This window comes from Argopecten irradians, chromosome 1 (assembly GCF_041381155.1).
Source record: "Argopecten irradians isolate NY chromosome 1, Ai_NY, whole genome shotgun sequence".
NCBI classification, from domain to species: Eukaryota; Metazoa; Mollusca; class Bivalvia; order Pectinida; family Pectinidae; genus Argopecten; species Argopecten irradians.
In genome coordinates this window covers 27438321-27455005 of record NC_091134.1, presented here as the reverse complement: position 1 = coordinate 27455005, position 16685 = coordinate 27438321, and the positions used below count along the sequence as shown (strand labels likewise).

General features: G+C 33.5%; 1 protein-coding gene across 4 annotated transcripts in view; it reads right to left on the bottom strand.

Moving 5' to 3' along the window:
• Positions 1-3: 3 nt before the first annotated feature.
• Positions 4-16685, bottom strand: part of LOC138322669 (aromatic-L-amino-acid decarboxylase-like) — a 31411-nt gene continuing 14729 nt past the window's right edge. For 3 of the 4 annotated variants that reach the window (XM_069266699.1, XM_069266717.1, XM_069266690.1), the window contains exons 2-15: positions 14345-14558; positions 10796-10909; positions 10513-10564; positions 10237-10301; positions 9004-9138; positions 7993-8103; positions 7608-7640; positions 7113-7274; positions 6205-6272; positions 5748-5818; positions 5375-5394; positions 4979-5077; positions 4426-4527; positions 4-3233 (exon numbers count right to left, since the gene is read on the bottom strand). In XM_069266699.1, the coding sequence (XP_069122800.1) occupies positions 2724-3233; positions 4426-4527; positions 4979-5077; positions 5375-5394; positions 5748-5818; positions 6205-6272; positions 7113-7274; positions 7608-7640; positions 7993-8103; positions 9004-9138; positions 10237-10301; positions 10513-10564; positions 10796-10909; positions 14345-14545 (1743 nt within the window). In that variant the 5' untranslated portion in view covers positions 14546-14558 and the 3' untranslated portion in view covers positions 4-2723. Of the gene's footprint in view, positions 3234-4425; positions 4528-4978; positions 5078-5374; positions 5395-5747; positions 5819-6204; positions 6273-7112; positions 7275-7607; positions 7641-7992; positions 8104-9003; positions 9139-10236; positions 10302-10512; positions 10565-10795; positions 10910-14344; positions 14559-15921; positions 16075-16685 lie in introns of those variants that run through there. The other variant, XM_069266708.1, reaches the window with a different exon arrangement.

Genomic DNA, 16685 nt, shown 5'->3' with positions numbered 1-16685 from the left:
ACATCACAGAGAACAATCTTTTATTCTAAAACATAATAACAACATTGAACACGTCAATCATGTATACATAAACTACATAACACTCTCATCATAATAACTCAAATCACCGTAAAATTCTTACGAATGCGGTTAATTTTACTGCCTAATGTGGCAAAGTAAATCGCCAACAAAAATAAAATCAGTGGTACAAGTTTTACATGGATAGACGTCCTAAATAACAATTATAATTGTGCTTTGAAAAATCAAATTGCCGCGATATGTTGTTTGGCATGTAAATACAATTTTTAAAGGTTGGCTAAGAGTATTCTAGTCTACATGAAGTATGGATTTACGTCACAATATAAAGGAGAAGTGATTGTGTGACGTTAGACACAATAATAATTAATAAAACAAATTATTTATTACAAATTCACAAAACCATTCTGTCGAAACGTTTTACACAACAATGTCAAAAGTGCTTCGTTCACTCAAAGGTAACAAGGCCATTCGAGAACAATGAGTTCGATCTATACAATGCTATGAACTTCTGTTAATAACTACGGTCTAGCATAGGGAAACGATAGGTATAGGAAGAATTGCATGTCTTCGATGGAAATTAAAAAAGAAAGAAAAAAGTTTTAAAAAAATAGGAAAAAAATATGATTTTCTTGGGTTTTTTTTAAAGTAAGAATTATTTATCAAGGAGGGCTTAATAGAATACTGACGCATCCCTTTTAAATCTTATAGATTGATAATACACACCAAATACTTTACTAGATTTTTCGATATATAATTTATAGTAAAATACATAACTTCTTTATACAGACTATTTTTTATATATAGATTTATCGCATATGATTATAATAATATTTGTTAACGTCCATAAATAGTTTGACGCAAACGATTTGATAATTTCAATTCTACATGACACGAGAGGTTTTCTCCCTTTGGTATTCTCCGCTTTATAAATTTACTGTACAATTTTAAAAGCCAACCCTCCTTTTGCTATGACATTGAGACTCATTTATCACGGTTACCTATTTAAATATTTGGCTATGTGTTACAATTTCAATGTCTCAAACATTAAAATTAAGTTTTGTTGGTTTTGCTGAACACGATAGATAAATTGTAACTACAAAATCTATTTCAAATGAGATGATATGCACTCACCAATCCCCGTCCCTGACCAGTAGTAGTTTTAGGACATACTGTGGTTTCAAGATTATATCTGGTATTAGCATATGCACTATTAATAATATCGTAGAGCCTCAATTTAATGAAACCATAAATCACCAAATAATAAATATAAATAATGTAACTAATAATTCGACAAATTTAATACAAATATGCTCTATAAATATAATATAGGTTTCTATGTAGACTATTGTACATGATGAAATGTGAACAAGTAATTAATAACATAATAAGATAATACCTCAATACAACCGGATCCTCATCCTTTTAATCAAATAGTATGAGAAATGTATGATACCAAAACATGTGACCAACAAACACATTTGTTTTGTACCAAAGCAAAAATTCAACTAAATATTAAGTTGTTCTCAGAATTGAATGTAAATGCTAATATTCATTGTCCAATTTTGTTTGGTTTTAGTTTTTATCATTAATAGATAATACGTACATGCTGATAAATGGATTCTTACTGAAAAATGTCAAGATGTACATCGTATGTGGACATTTTTCGATTAAATTGGACGTTGCGATAATGATACACAAGTAATGTACTGAATCAGCTTTCAAACAGTGCCATATCATTTTTCATAGAGATATCTTTGTTGATCTTCAAGCAATTCATTTAGCAAAACCAAACGTTTTAGTAGTATTACAGAACTATATAAGATCCATCGTTTTCTTACTGAAACAAAGTTATATAAGTTTTCTCCACTTGTCAATATACTTCTTTCCATTTACTATCGATTTCACTGTGAAGAAAGCCGATCGAAATATAGTTCTTCATGCATAATATTGCAAAATACTGGTATCTTGCATAGCCAGACATACATGTATATTACATGACGAAGTCCTCCAATATCATAAGATACACATAATGTGGAGGTTTGATTCTATACAAATCATGTTAATTTTCGATGAAATCGTAACATCATATCTTCGTATATATTAGGGTAGGAACCGTACAGATTTCATTAATTCTTTGGTGGTGACACTTTTTAGACTAGAAAAATTATTGATGAAATAATTAACTTAGCTCATGCATATGCATATGGTATATTATAGAATGAACACTTCTTTTGATATATATAGACAATTTAGATTGCTTTATCACTGATACTGCTATTATTTGATAAATATATTATTTAAATCAGTTCAGCCCAACTGACAATTAGAAAGTAACATCCTGAACGTAAATATGACTAGAATTTCTATCATATATCTAAGTATGACGTGTTTAAACTAATATTCCTCACGCTGCTAAATGACATTCTTGTCGCAATCATGACGATTTTGCTAAAGATATACTCGGTGTAACCATGGCGATTTCATCTATACTGCATCATCGGTACTCGCAATTAGATGTTTTCAATTATCCAAGACCCAATGGCCCAATGACATGCATTAATAATAACTGGTATGATCAATCGAAAAACATACTTTCGATAGATCTATATTCGGTCATATTACATGTATGCTATAGCCATTCAACAACATAATACCAAAGTCCTGACTGATCAGTGACTAGACTAGCCGTTATCACTGTGTCAGAGTCAAAAATTAAATATAGGCTCGTCAAATGACAACGGGTTCCTTTTACTACACGACTCGCTCATGAACCTCCGCCTGCTTACCCGAGAGAACCCTCTAGCCTTCGGGTCATAACACTTTGGATCAGAAATCATCCTCTGGAATGTACTCCGCCTAAACATTACACTCTTCATCCTGGTGGTCGACTCGTCAAATATAATGTCATTGTCGAACTCCATGAAGGCATTGTCTCCCTCCTCGTCATCCTCGGACGATTCTACAGCCTTCTCCTCCTCGTCGGATTCCGACGTTCTTAGTTCACTCACAGATTTCTCCACTGAAGGCCTGGACAACAGCGACGAGGCTATTGTTGAAATTGTCTTCCATGCGAACTCAATGTCGTTTTCGTTAGCACCCTCGGCACAGAGAGCAAAACGAATGACGTAATTCTTGTTGATTAGAGCGGGAACCATATGTAGCTGTCCAGACTCATTGATCATTCTATTTAACTTTTTAGTCAGCGAGTTAACTCCCTTGAAAATCAAACGAAACATTCTCTATTATAAATATATACTATACTTGGAATAATTTGCCATCGTTTTTGTTTCGCCTCAAAATGAAAGGTCGAATATAAGATTAAGAATAAATGTTTCTAAAATGGGTTTGCATTTCATAATTTGATTTTTGGTACATTTTAGACAACCAATTACAGATTTCAATATTTATATGAGAGCAAAACAAGGACATTTTTTTTATTGGGAGTAAAAGAAGATTGTTGTACATTTGTGAATATTTTGCAACTACCCTTTTTCAACCAAGGTTATGAAGTAAATTAAATTGACGTCCATTTTGTATACTTCATTAACGCTAACATACTTAAATTCATAGATGACCGGGAAAGAATTCTGTAAATCGTGATGTGTTAACAAATATATTAAGCAAAGAAAGTAATGCGACTGATAATACATTAGGAAGTTTTACTGTCATGAAAATATTTTACACAACGTATGATTATAATACATATTTGACAGTTCATTTAAAGAGCATTAATGATATTCATCAATTGCAGAATAATTGGTGTTTAATCGTGTTTATATATGTCTAATTCACACAAAAATTACATAAATTAATTTCTTTTGCCTTTGGTGCATGCGCAATCAGTACTTCATTCCATATAGGATATAGTGTCACGGAATTTTTTCGGGATGCAATTAATTATTTTTTGTAATTTGAACTTGAAGTAAAATTAAAAGCTCAAACTTTCCATTGGTGGTAATGGTGTAAAGTAAGTAACTTTTGTAAGAGAAGAAAAATACTTAATCGTCTGCTCCTGTTTTTGATAGTGGAAAAATACTATTTGTCAGCGGTGGAGCATCTTTAAGTTCCAATATATGAATCTGCTCGATTTTTTTCACGATTTAGAAGAATGTTAAACAGTCGTGACTTCTATGGCGGCCAGTTTAAAATGAGGGTATCTTTATAACCATCGAGATTCAACAACTGCGGGACTAATACTAGTAAGACATTGTTATAGATATTATTGGTATATCTAAATTGTAACTACATAATCCAATAGTATAAATATCTAAAACAGATTCTAACTTAACTTTTTGCAGCTAGTTACGTATATTGGGACCTAAACAAAGAAATTATCAATTTTTAGCAAACAAACTTGCAAGATAAGCGTTGTATGGAATTGATCAAATATGACATTGTAAGTCCTACCTTCAAACGAAAACACACTAGACCCATATGGACCGGTGCTGACACTTCGAATCTGGCATCATTCTTCACGTACGTTTCAAATAATTTAGCAAGTTTGATGTGCTGGAAAAGAAATCATCAATCTGATAACGCATCAAAATATGTAAAACAACAAGCTTTCTCAAGCTTGAATATAGACACGGTCAAATCTCGGCATCATCCAAGTCGTGTAATTCAAAGCTCGAAAATCACTATAGTTTACATTATTCAATCTAGTCCCGGATAAAATTGAGATACCATCGAGGATATTAACAAATTGTTAGAAATCAATGCGTCATGTTTTTCTCTTATATGCGTGGTGGCTTGGACCAAAATATATTGTGAGTTAAAGGTAACTATAAAATCGAATTTTTGTATAGAGAGATAGATAAATAGATAATCACACGTAAACCATGTATATCAAAAATGTATAGAACGACTATCTGGAATATTTAATATGATTTAAAAAAAACAACTTTATATCGATCTCCTTAACTTGTTAGCATTTTATTTCATACAAAATCTTTTTATTTACCTTCCTAATGTAAGCCTGCAGACCTGTGACACCGTACGATCTGATCACAAACCAGAGTTTTAGAGCCCTAAATCTCCTGCTCAACGGTATACCCCAATGCTGAAACATAAACAAAGCTATACATACATGTAACTCCATAATAATTCATACATTTACAGCTTGTAGCAATTTATTAATTACATAAGAAATGTTAATGATTAATATTAAGTGATATTCTTCATTTAGTGGTTAATATTATAATTCCATCTTATTTCGCGGTAAATTTTATCAAATGTTTCCTTCGTGCAGTACATTATACCTTAAATAATCACTGTATGTGTCAACATTGTGTTAAATGATTTTTCCTGTCATTACTAACTATCTAGATATCAATGTCTATTAGTGCCGTATACATACCCGTAAGTCAATAGTCTGATCTGAAACAGGCCAATCATTCTGTTGTTATTTCAGATTTCATTATTGATACATGCAAATATAATTAACTTTAACGAAGTGAATATATCAAAATTCCAAAATGAAGATGTCAAAAAGAATTAAACAGATATTAGCATTACTTCTAGTACTTCTAGACCTGATAAAGAAGATTCTCTTTCTTACAATAAGAAAAAAACTACATGTTAGTAAGAAAAACAAAATTGATGTAAAAAAAACGAGGTTAAAAAACAAACCCAATGTGATGCAAGCATTTTTAAATTATCATCATGTTCTGCTGGTCCTTTTGACATTGATCTAATGAAGATCCTGAACACGTGACCCTATAGACACGTACCTTCGTGTTTGTGCTGCAGATACAGTGGATCTACAGTCATCGATGACGTCAGCAGCAGTCTATCTCGTACCCTACAATGTCGTTAAAGAGGAGGTAACTCTTGCTGGCTTGAACAAGTACATTACAAAATTGTCTCCAATTCGTTATCTGTTGTTACTTGATTCTTTATAATTAAAGTAAAATTTAATGTTGGCTAATATCCCATCACATTTATACTGTAATCAAACTTTTATTTCGTAGGCAAAAGAATTGGCAAAATTATTGATCGTCACTACTTTGTTTGTAAAATCGGAAAATTGAATCGCCGTAAACATATGGTATTGCTTGTAAACATTAAAACAAATAGTCACCAAAATAAACTTTTTAAACGAATTACCATAGCAACAATAAATAATATATTTATTAGGCCAAGACATCGAATTTCATATGATTCTCCAGAATACACACACCTACTTACCACAACAGGGAACAGTCAAAGTTCACAAGCATCCATTTGTTAGGGTTACAACTAAACGATGTCAAATTCTGAAAAACAGATAACAGGTCATTGTTATTTTAAATAATTAAACATCCACCACAGAATTAGACATATAAATAGTATTGATTGTTCTTACCAGACTAATAGGTACTAGATGTTGACTTAAACTAGTGGAAGCCTATACTAATTTCCTTCGTTTTAACAATAAAAATGATCATTGGTAAAACATTGGTTTGTCTTTGTGACTGGGAAATGAGTCATATGGAAGTTAGCTGATTGTCTTCTACATTAATATCAAATGAGGGAGCGTGAATTGATAACCTTCAGTTAGTAATAGTTAACGACATGAATGTGGGCCACAATGAAGTTAAAACAACCTTATGAAAGGATGAGCGGCGCATTAAGTTATAATGAAATGTTATTAAGAATTACAAAAATAACCTGTGTCACTGCTGACAAAAATGGAATAGTTAACTTCTAAATGTACCAAGAGAACAAATCTTTGCACCTAAATGAAAGTATATAGCCAGAAAATTTCAGATCCTCGCTTATTACATAGAAAGTCATCCCATATTTTGCTTAACGAATATCGGAATTCGTCATCGACATTGTTTTTCAAGCACATGTTAAATACATACACATATATGATATCAAGTGTGACAACATTTATTTAGATACTTCTAGGATAGTTAAGACATGCAATAATTTCGCCTTGCACTATCCTAATTCACAGTTGTCAGCTTTACATTAAAAAAAACCCCAAAACCATTTTATTCCATAAATATAATTCTGTTGAATTATTGCTAAGGTCATTATAGATATGACATAATTTCTGTATGACAGAAAGGGTAAAGATTATCGATTGTGTTATGATATAGTCTGTGTACCTCTGCTCCCTTGATGAGGTACTGGAACTCTGGACAGATCAGAGCATTCCCGGCGTATGCTGCGTCAACGTGCAGCCATATGTTTTCACGGGCACACACCTCTCCGAGCTCGGCGATGTTATCAAAAGAACAGCATGCAGTAGTGCCTAGGGTAGCACATACCTGTAACAGGGCACAGATATGGTAATACCAGTTTAGCTTTTGAAAATAACATTAGGCCTATAATTCACCGAACAAAATGGTAATTATGTTAACGTTGTGACGTTACGAGGGCAGCGTTAGCGGACATGAGTGTATTGAATAGGATAAATAAGTATTACGCCCGTACATGTAGGTATGCCAGAAAGTTTTATAGTTATATATATATCATAACGAAAAAGGGCATTAGATATCTTCAATTTAAGATACTTGTCCTAAATTCTCCATTTTCTCTTTTGTTTAATTTAGTCGAGAAGCCCTAGCTCGATTCAAATAATTGACGCTGCCATCACTTACATAAAATGGAATGAACCCCAGTTTCCTGTCTTCCTGAAATGAAAAAAAAACAATTTAAAGAAATAACAATGAATGGAGTTGCATTTAAAAATCTCGAAAAAATAATGTGATTTCTATATTTTGGAATTTCTTAAGGCCAAATTTGTAATACGACTTATTTTCAAGCTATTTTCGAGCCCAGCTTATCATCGAATTTTTAGGGTATTTTTCTGATACAATAGGATGGATTACCTGTATAGCTGTTCTTTGCGATACAACGGGATGTGAATTACCTGAATAGCATCTTCTTTGTGATACAATGGGATGAGAATTACCTGAATAGCAGCTTCTTTGTGATACAATGGGGATTACCTGTATGTTTTTAATACAATTGGAAGGAGATTACCTGTATAGCAGCCTCTAAGACATTGCCTCTCAGTGACAGGTTATCGTCCACGTCCAGCTGACGTAGGTGGACAAACCCCAACATCCCAGCCTTCTCCACACAGGAATGTGACTACAAAATAAATCATTCCTCATAAATGATGTTTGTTTAATTCTGCTTTAGAATTAGCTTCTTCGTCCTTAAAACAAAGGCATCAACAGATTGTTACCTTTTGTAAAACATTTATTCTTTTTCCAACAAATCATATTTCCCATTTATAATATTGTGATATGAAATAGATTACCGAGGATTTTGTTTTCTTGACAAAATATGACAGGCATACCAGGTTACAGGAACAGAGAATACCAAAAGTACATTGCATATAGGTGGATTTAGATTAAAAATATATAAGGTAATAAGGATCTGTCCTGTGTTATCTCCAATCCTACTACATCACACCCTATGTATTTCTATATTGCTTTGCATGCACGCGTCAACACACTAGAGAGAGTTTCCCCCACTTGAGTTTATGAATGCGTGTCCTCAGAGAGGAACCTTACATCATATTGGAACGTGGTTCCACTTACATAGTGTTCTTAGTAACATTCCATTCTTTTCCAGTGTGTATTACGCCTACTTAAGTGAAACTTGTGTTAACGTCGTGGGAACGCCACATCAAAATACAGGATTTGCAGTTTCAACAGATGAATGGTATTTTCATAGATATCACGTGGTGACCTTCATTTTGAACTATCCCTTGCATTTTTGAAAAAAAAACTTTACCACTACAAGATCCCCTTTCCATAAGATAGATGTTTTACCCTAGAATTACTAGCTTAATTCCTTCTTTTCCCTCTCTGTTTCTATAACATACGATTAAAATCATTTTGGCAAACTCAACACAATTTATACAATATGCTAACATTCAATACAGCGTTACAAATGCAGAACAATTAAAAAAAAAAACTTTAATTAAAACGTTTTATCTATTCTTTTGTCCTTAACAAATGACTTATCTGCTCTATGCCATACCAATTTAGAACAATAAGCCACGAGCTTGGGTAGGTTGGTGTCGTTCCGGATCAATGGAGACATACTCTCCCTTTCCTGTAGAGCCTGGTGTCTGGCGGCGAGTAATGTAACTAGGATACACTCACTGGCCGAGCCCTGGGAACACAAGACAGAAATCAGAGAGTTAAACTCTCATCTGTTTGGTCATCAGTAACTCTATTACGTGTAAATATGTAAATAAATTGAAAATAATACAGCTCTTCTGAAATGTAGGTATCACGTATCTAAAATATTTATCATATATTTTAATCTTGTTTCTTTATTCTATCTATTTGAAGGTATTTCACTGGTTGTTTTTACACATATCAGTGTCGGATTATGAGCGTGATTGGATCTATTGAAAAGGCCTAGCTTATTTCAGACGGCATTCGACTAAAAGAATCGTGCTGAAGTTTGTTGATGTTGAAACTGGATTGTAATGCGATTGGTGATAAAACACGTGTTAAATATAATTTAGTCGTATATAAAGTAATTGCTTTAAAACATTTCACATCCAACTGAATTATCATTTGTTTACCCGGCTTTCATAGCACAAGTTTGGAGCTACTTCACGCCTAATTGCACTTTATCATAACGATGAGGATAAACTATTCCTAGTGAGATATTACATTCTAACTATAAAAACTGAACCCATCTCCCTCTATCGGCCACACACACAACATGTGTCTATATCGAACCCCGGCGATAAGGAAGGTATCGAAACCCCGTGCAGCACCTGTGTGCTCACAGAGGATGCGGTTAGCTTCTTTGTCCGCCGATGCCAATCCGGATACTGTGGATGATAACGTGGGAAAAGCATGTCTTCAAAGGTAGAGCTCCGCTGGTTTTATTTCAAAACACTAGCAAACATGTTATTTTAGTTTGGGGTTTACACCTGTGGTGTAAAGATTGTTTTCATTGAGGATTTCATAATACACATGTAGGTAGTAAAATAATGAAATCTACAGTTTCTGAGTTTACAGACAAATATATATAGACATTAACTACCTAACTTGTTTCCTAATACCACAACCTATGAGCAACTGCTAGTAGATTTCACGCAAATACATTAAAATGAATTGATTTCCATTAAAACCACATTGCATGCACTATCCAGTAACTACGCATCCTCCAAATGCACAGCTTGAATAGCCACGTCAGCATCAAATCCGATAGTGAAGTCAAAGTGGTGTCGGTTGCCCAATTTTATCATACCTGTATGACTCCACCACCTTCTCCGGACCCGTGTAGAAAAAATTTCGGGAGACCCATCATTTTTCCTGCACACATGAGAAAACAAAATGTTATAAATATATATCGATAGCAGTATCGCCCGTTCTATCATGATATAAGTAGGAAATACCAAATTCTCTATCAAAGGTAAATGTTGAAAAGAATTTCTGATACAAATTATCAAGAAATAATGCGTTCTGCAGATAACCAATCAAACATACAATCATAATTTTGAAGTTCATACATTGATGAACTTACCTAACCAGTCCATAGTGATAGCTTCCAGTTCTGTACAGGCAGGACTTGAAGCCTGGGAATATAAACATCACAACTACTTACAGAGTCAGCTTTATTTAAAACATTGTCTTCTATTATTCTTCTGTTAAAATGGGATGGGTGTTTCTATTCCTGTATCATCTATGTTTTGTCACTCTATACACAACTATAAAACAATTTTCCGCGTGATTTTGATAGATCGCCATAGTTGCATTTATTGCTATTGGATTGACTGATTACAGGTTTGCTGATTTGTTCAACTTACCCATGAAAAACCAATGCACCCGATTGCATCAGACAACATATCTCCGAGGATAGATGGATAGGAGTTCCCGGACGGAAAATAGGCGTGGAAATGGGGATGTTGCCAATGCGTAATCTAAAAATATAAACAAATATACACATCAGATTCATAATAACTTTGTAAAACTTTTTAAAACTTTAAATTCAATAATGCAAGGGCTAATTCATTCATATATATATATAAACATTAACATTTCAAAACATTTTAAACCCCTGAAGAACGACAAGAGCCGCGAAAGCGCTAGGGCGATACAAAAACTGTTTTATTGTTGTGTTTTTTAATACAAATATATACATAAATTTCGCTGAGATTCCTGAATGTGTTAAGATACGGTAACAGTGCTTCGGAATAGAAAGCGTTCTCTCCTTAATGAACCACAGCTGTCATGAATTTCTAGAATTATTGAAAATCTTAAATCAAAATGAGAGTACTTAATGTATTATGTTCTTGCCATATATTCTCTGTATCCTTACAGTGAAAACCTGATAAGAGGAAATATTAAAACAAAGAAAAAGTTCATAGTGCCATTTCATATTTATGTTTTTGAATAACGGTAGATATTAACCAGTAATACGAAGACACATGGTATTTTTATAAGACAAATTACCATTATACAGGCGACACTAGGTATGGTATTTATACTATATAAAATTTTAGTAGGTTAATCACAATAAACGGACATTAGTTACATTAGTTACGATGACGTCTCCCTGATGGGTTACACAGGATCATAAACTACATCCTGTTTTGTTTGATACTGTGCTGGTATCAACGCTGGTAAATACTAACTAACGTCAATATATGTGTACCTGTTACCATCTTAAATACAACGCGATTCAAATGTTTGTAATGAAATAGTTTTCGTGCTCAACTAAACACACCAGCTCAAATACTGTTGGTAAACAACCTTGCGTCTGAAAGGATTTTTGTTTATTTATGTATTTTTTTTATATGAAAAAATAAAACATCAGCAGTCATTTGTATTATTCCTCTATATATGATATACCTAATCCTGTTAAATGGGAAACAAAATTTGTCACTTCACTGGCACGTCCAGCCATGCTATACGGCCATGCCGTAAATATCGAAAGACCCATGTGTAATAACATTATTGTGACGTCACATATATTTTTTTGCATCATCAAATATATATGACATCACATGATTGTTTTAGGAGACGGAAACGTCACATGTATCCGAGCCGGATTTCTACTGTTTTAGACGAAATATAACGTTGTGTATATATGTATATTAATAAAAGTTATGTGATAAACAGAATCTTACAATCGTGATTATGTGATATGAAATTGATCAAACTTGTTAAATAATTTGATATTCCATTCGCTCGTTGCATATCAAATTATTGAACTCGTTTGATAAATTCCATATCACATAGTCACTCATGTAAGATCCTCTATATGTGTCCAGTTAGAATTATAACTTAGATTTTGAGAGATTGTAGTCAAACCTAACTAGGCTCAGCGTAGACCTGTTAAAACGCCTATGATTCTATAATAAAATATAGCACACACACATATTACTTTGTAGTTATGTCATAATAATGCATTCTTTATAACGCTTCTTAAGCAAACGAATTTTATTGTTTTTATAGCTTTTTGATTGTCGAAATTTAAACGATGCGGGAAGTGATTAATTGTCTTATCACGTTAATCGAACATGAAACAAACATTAACATTTTACAGTGTAGTTACGTGGTGATCAATTATAATCTTATTCATCTCAATTCAGCAGATATAAAGAATTCATACAATCTTAAGGCAAATATCTCCTTTTAACATCCACCCAAGCTATGGTGTCTATATGTGAATGGTAATTTAGTCAAAGTACTGAATTATTAATTCCACGACGTGCGTCTGATACACACAAGGTTATGTGTTACATGATGTCGTCCGTACTGAATTTGAATTTCACCCTCATTTTATCTAGATTCTACAGTTGTCTGAAACAATTGGACATCCCGTCTTTCTTATAAGTCACCAGGTGATGTTCGGACTATTTTTGGTAATATGGATAGTGTATAGGTATAGGCATCCCCAATACTCCAGTTAGTGTTACTATATACTATCGTTATTTCAACTGAAGGCAACAGAACAGGTAATACAGTCCTTTGGTGGACATCAAAAGAATCGTAGAAAACGGTACATTTTGGTTGAATGTATGGCTTTGAAGTCGAGCGTAGGCCTGTGATTGGTCAGATATTTCTTCTGAACTGCATTCAGTTTTACTTATGAGATAGTTCAGGGGTGGATATAACGTCAGTGATGGTAACCCCTGGAGTATCGAGGATGTAGTATAGGCGGTAGGAGAAAGGCAAAACAATTGCTATACCGTTACTCACAAAGATATTACAATGTTAATTATTTGACACATATATATCTCTCAAAGAATTGGCATTATGGCAAATATACTCAAAATTGCTTATGATATTTGAACAGAAATTTCTGTTCTCTTGTTATACTTTGAGTTGGATGCATTTGCAACTTATCATTTTTTAGATAACACGAGGTTTCGTGTAAAGTGATGATGATTTTTTTCTATTCATAAAGTGGCGATGCAAAGGAATAGTGTCAATTTGGGTCCTCTGGTGGCCATGACCGATAAGCATTTTTCTTACAGATATAGAATACAAATGACTGTTTTTAAAGTAAAGATGTTGAAAAATAGAAAAATAAAAATTCAGTTTTAATGCAACGTTTGACAATTAATACTCTATTTTTGTTGCAATATGTTTTTTCTAAATAAAAAGCTGATTGAAAACAAGTTTCTGTTTTATTGATACTATTCGTTCCATTTGCGGATTCGTACCAGTTGCACTAAAGTGCTACCCCACAGCCAAATTCGATGGCGGCACCATATGAAAATACGCTTCGGATATAAAAACTAAGTATTTTCAGTGTTAACGAATGAAATGGATATAAAGATAATACCTAAGTAGTATCAGCACACATTGAAATAAACGATCCATGTAATTTTATCGGATATAAATACGCTCTGCCTTGTTTGTTTCAACAAAGAAAACATTCCGGTGACAAATGAAGAATCTCGGGTCCGCCATCTTGGATACATTTGGTACGCTTCTGAAAGTACCGGTTCGGTTCGGCTGGTACAGCGCGTTCCATTACAGATACAGCGGGTTCGTACCAGTTGTATCTGCAAATGGAACGCACGATATGTCACGAAGTGTACTGTTGCCATAGCGAAATTACACAGTTTATAATAATTGAAAATAGCAGACAGGACACTGAAGAAATCGAATTTAAATTTATATTAGATGAATTGGAACGATAGAGCATGCTGCCCCGGGAGTAAAAGCGTCCTCTCCTTCGTCGGCGAACTAACTAGGTCATGTACAGATTACGTAAGAATCGCATAACCGAGCCAGGGCGGGTACAAAAAAGAGACAAGAAGAAAAAGTAATACTTAGGAAAAGCTGCAATAATGATCTGCGAATGATAACAGCAGTAATATAAAAGTTCACTGAGTACTGACCCCTGGCATTATAGTTCGTTCTACGTCCTTCATGATATCGTCGAATCCTTCGCTCATTTCCGGAGCTGTATCCGGTAGAAGGTTTTTAAGGTAGCCTGGTTCAACTTCCGGTATGACCCTGCGGTTGTGTATGTTCTCCATGTAATCTGCTATGTAGTCCACCATCTCCTTTCCCTTTTTACGGAATTCACACGAATCCATTGTGGTCAGGTTTCTGTAATTATAATAATTAACAGATTCTAGTACAGATATAGAAAGATACAAACCACAAGCCGGATGTGCGAGGGGAGAAAAGTTTCAATATAGACTGATTTGACCCGAGTAACACTATAAATACGTTTCTTTAATTAACAATACGTATTTTAAGTGTGATGTAGATTTAAGTATCTCTGTGAAATCTTACACTAGTCAAGTGCAAAAGAAATAAAAATCTGATACAAAATTTTCATTAAACAGGGTGTGAATTATAAGACATTATTATATTCTGGTGCTTCATATAGAGTAATTATTTCTTTTTTTCAAATTATAAGAAAAAAACACTGATGTGCCCGCAATACGCTTTTGTAGAATTCAAACTGAAAAGATTTGGAAAAAATTTATTGTTATCTGCGACCACAAAACTCAATACGCTTTTGTAGAATTCAAAACTGAAAAGATTTGAAATAATTTATTGTTCATCGCGATATATTGGCAAAGGTCAATAACATTTTTAAATTGCTTTTTAAACATGCTTATTTAAATATTATTCTATTACACTCGAAGAAATTCTTATATGTTGTATAACCGGAAACAAGCGGTGAAAGTCAATTAATAGACACCAATACACATAATTTGATAATAGAAATATATCATCTGGAGCGCTTTCTTCCTGAAACGTTTTCTCATCTTTTACACAAGCTGCTCAACAAATTATGCTTCAACAGTAAGGTTTATTGCTATAGATACTGGAACTAAACATTCCTCTTTACCGGACTCAATGAATCCACAATTAGTTTATAAGGTTCATATTAAGGTTATGCTTGCCTTGTAGTTTGCATACCATCTCCTAAGTTTTATAAAGCCGATGTTTGAAGCAGTAAATGCTGGCTGTTGAAAGAATTGCTGTTTGAAGCAGTAAATGCTGGCTGTTGAAAGAATTGCTGCGGGAAGATAATTTTTGTGATAACCTCTATTTTCCATAATGTTAGGAATATGCATAAGTATTTTAAAATCGAATTTGTCAGTATTTTGTAACCAATTAAATTGTCACTGCGTTGCTGTCATTAGAGCATTTAAGAGACAACTATTGCTTTAATATCTAGAGATACTCATAACTTTTATATGCAAATATGCCAGGATTGCTAGCTGTCAAACTTTGTCGATATAAAGTTCTCGTAAATGGAGAAAAAACAAAGCCTCTCTTACTTAACACAAATGAAGCGTTACACTAATACTAATTTCGCCCCCAATGAACCAGACGTCATACACTAAGTTGTAAAACTTAAGTATCATAGACAAACTAAACAACTATTCTCTGTATTGTTACCAACCATAGCATTGCATTGTAATTGGCAATGGAACAGTTAATGTATACGTACCTCGGTGTAGAGTTTTTATTGTCCTTTATTCCGAAATTTAAACCTGAACACAGAAGACTTTGAACGTTCGAAGCCCTGTCTGATTTATATACAGCGCGTAACAAAACACGTATCTGATCACATTGTTATATATATATAATTTATAATTACAGTACGTTTATCTAGGTTAATCAACTTCCACCTACTATCCAATAGGCTCAAACCGGAAGTTATACACACAGATGTGAGTACTCGGGAGTAGTATATGGTAGAAGGTGTACCCTCACCGGAAGTAATCCCTTCCCACAGTAAAACAGACATCAGGGTTGGCCTACTGGCCTAGCCAACTGTGAAGTCGTCCAAATTCGTGCCAATCATCACGTGTATCATTTGTCAATCGTGTAAGGATAAAAATCCGCCAATAATGCTAACAATGAATTAGTAAGATTGCGCTGCCGATTTTTTCCTCGTGGATAATGAAAATAAACCATGCCTAAAACTCATTTAAACGATGTGCAAAAAACTAAAGAGAAATGTTTCATTTGTAATTTTTAAAAGCAAACATATCTGAAAAATACATCAAACCAAGCCAAGGTAAAATTAAAGTTAACTATCTTAAACATAGCAAACTGGGTCGTAAACTTCGCTTAAACTTAAAAAGTCATTATATTTATACACAATTTATGACGATATATAACCTAAGATAAAGAATATCATCTTTCTCAATTGCCAAATGAAAAAAAAACCCGGATTAATTGTTTCTCTGCATATTAAAAGGAAACCTA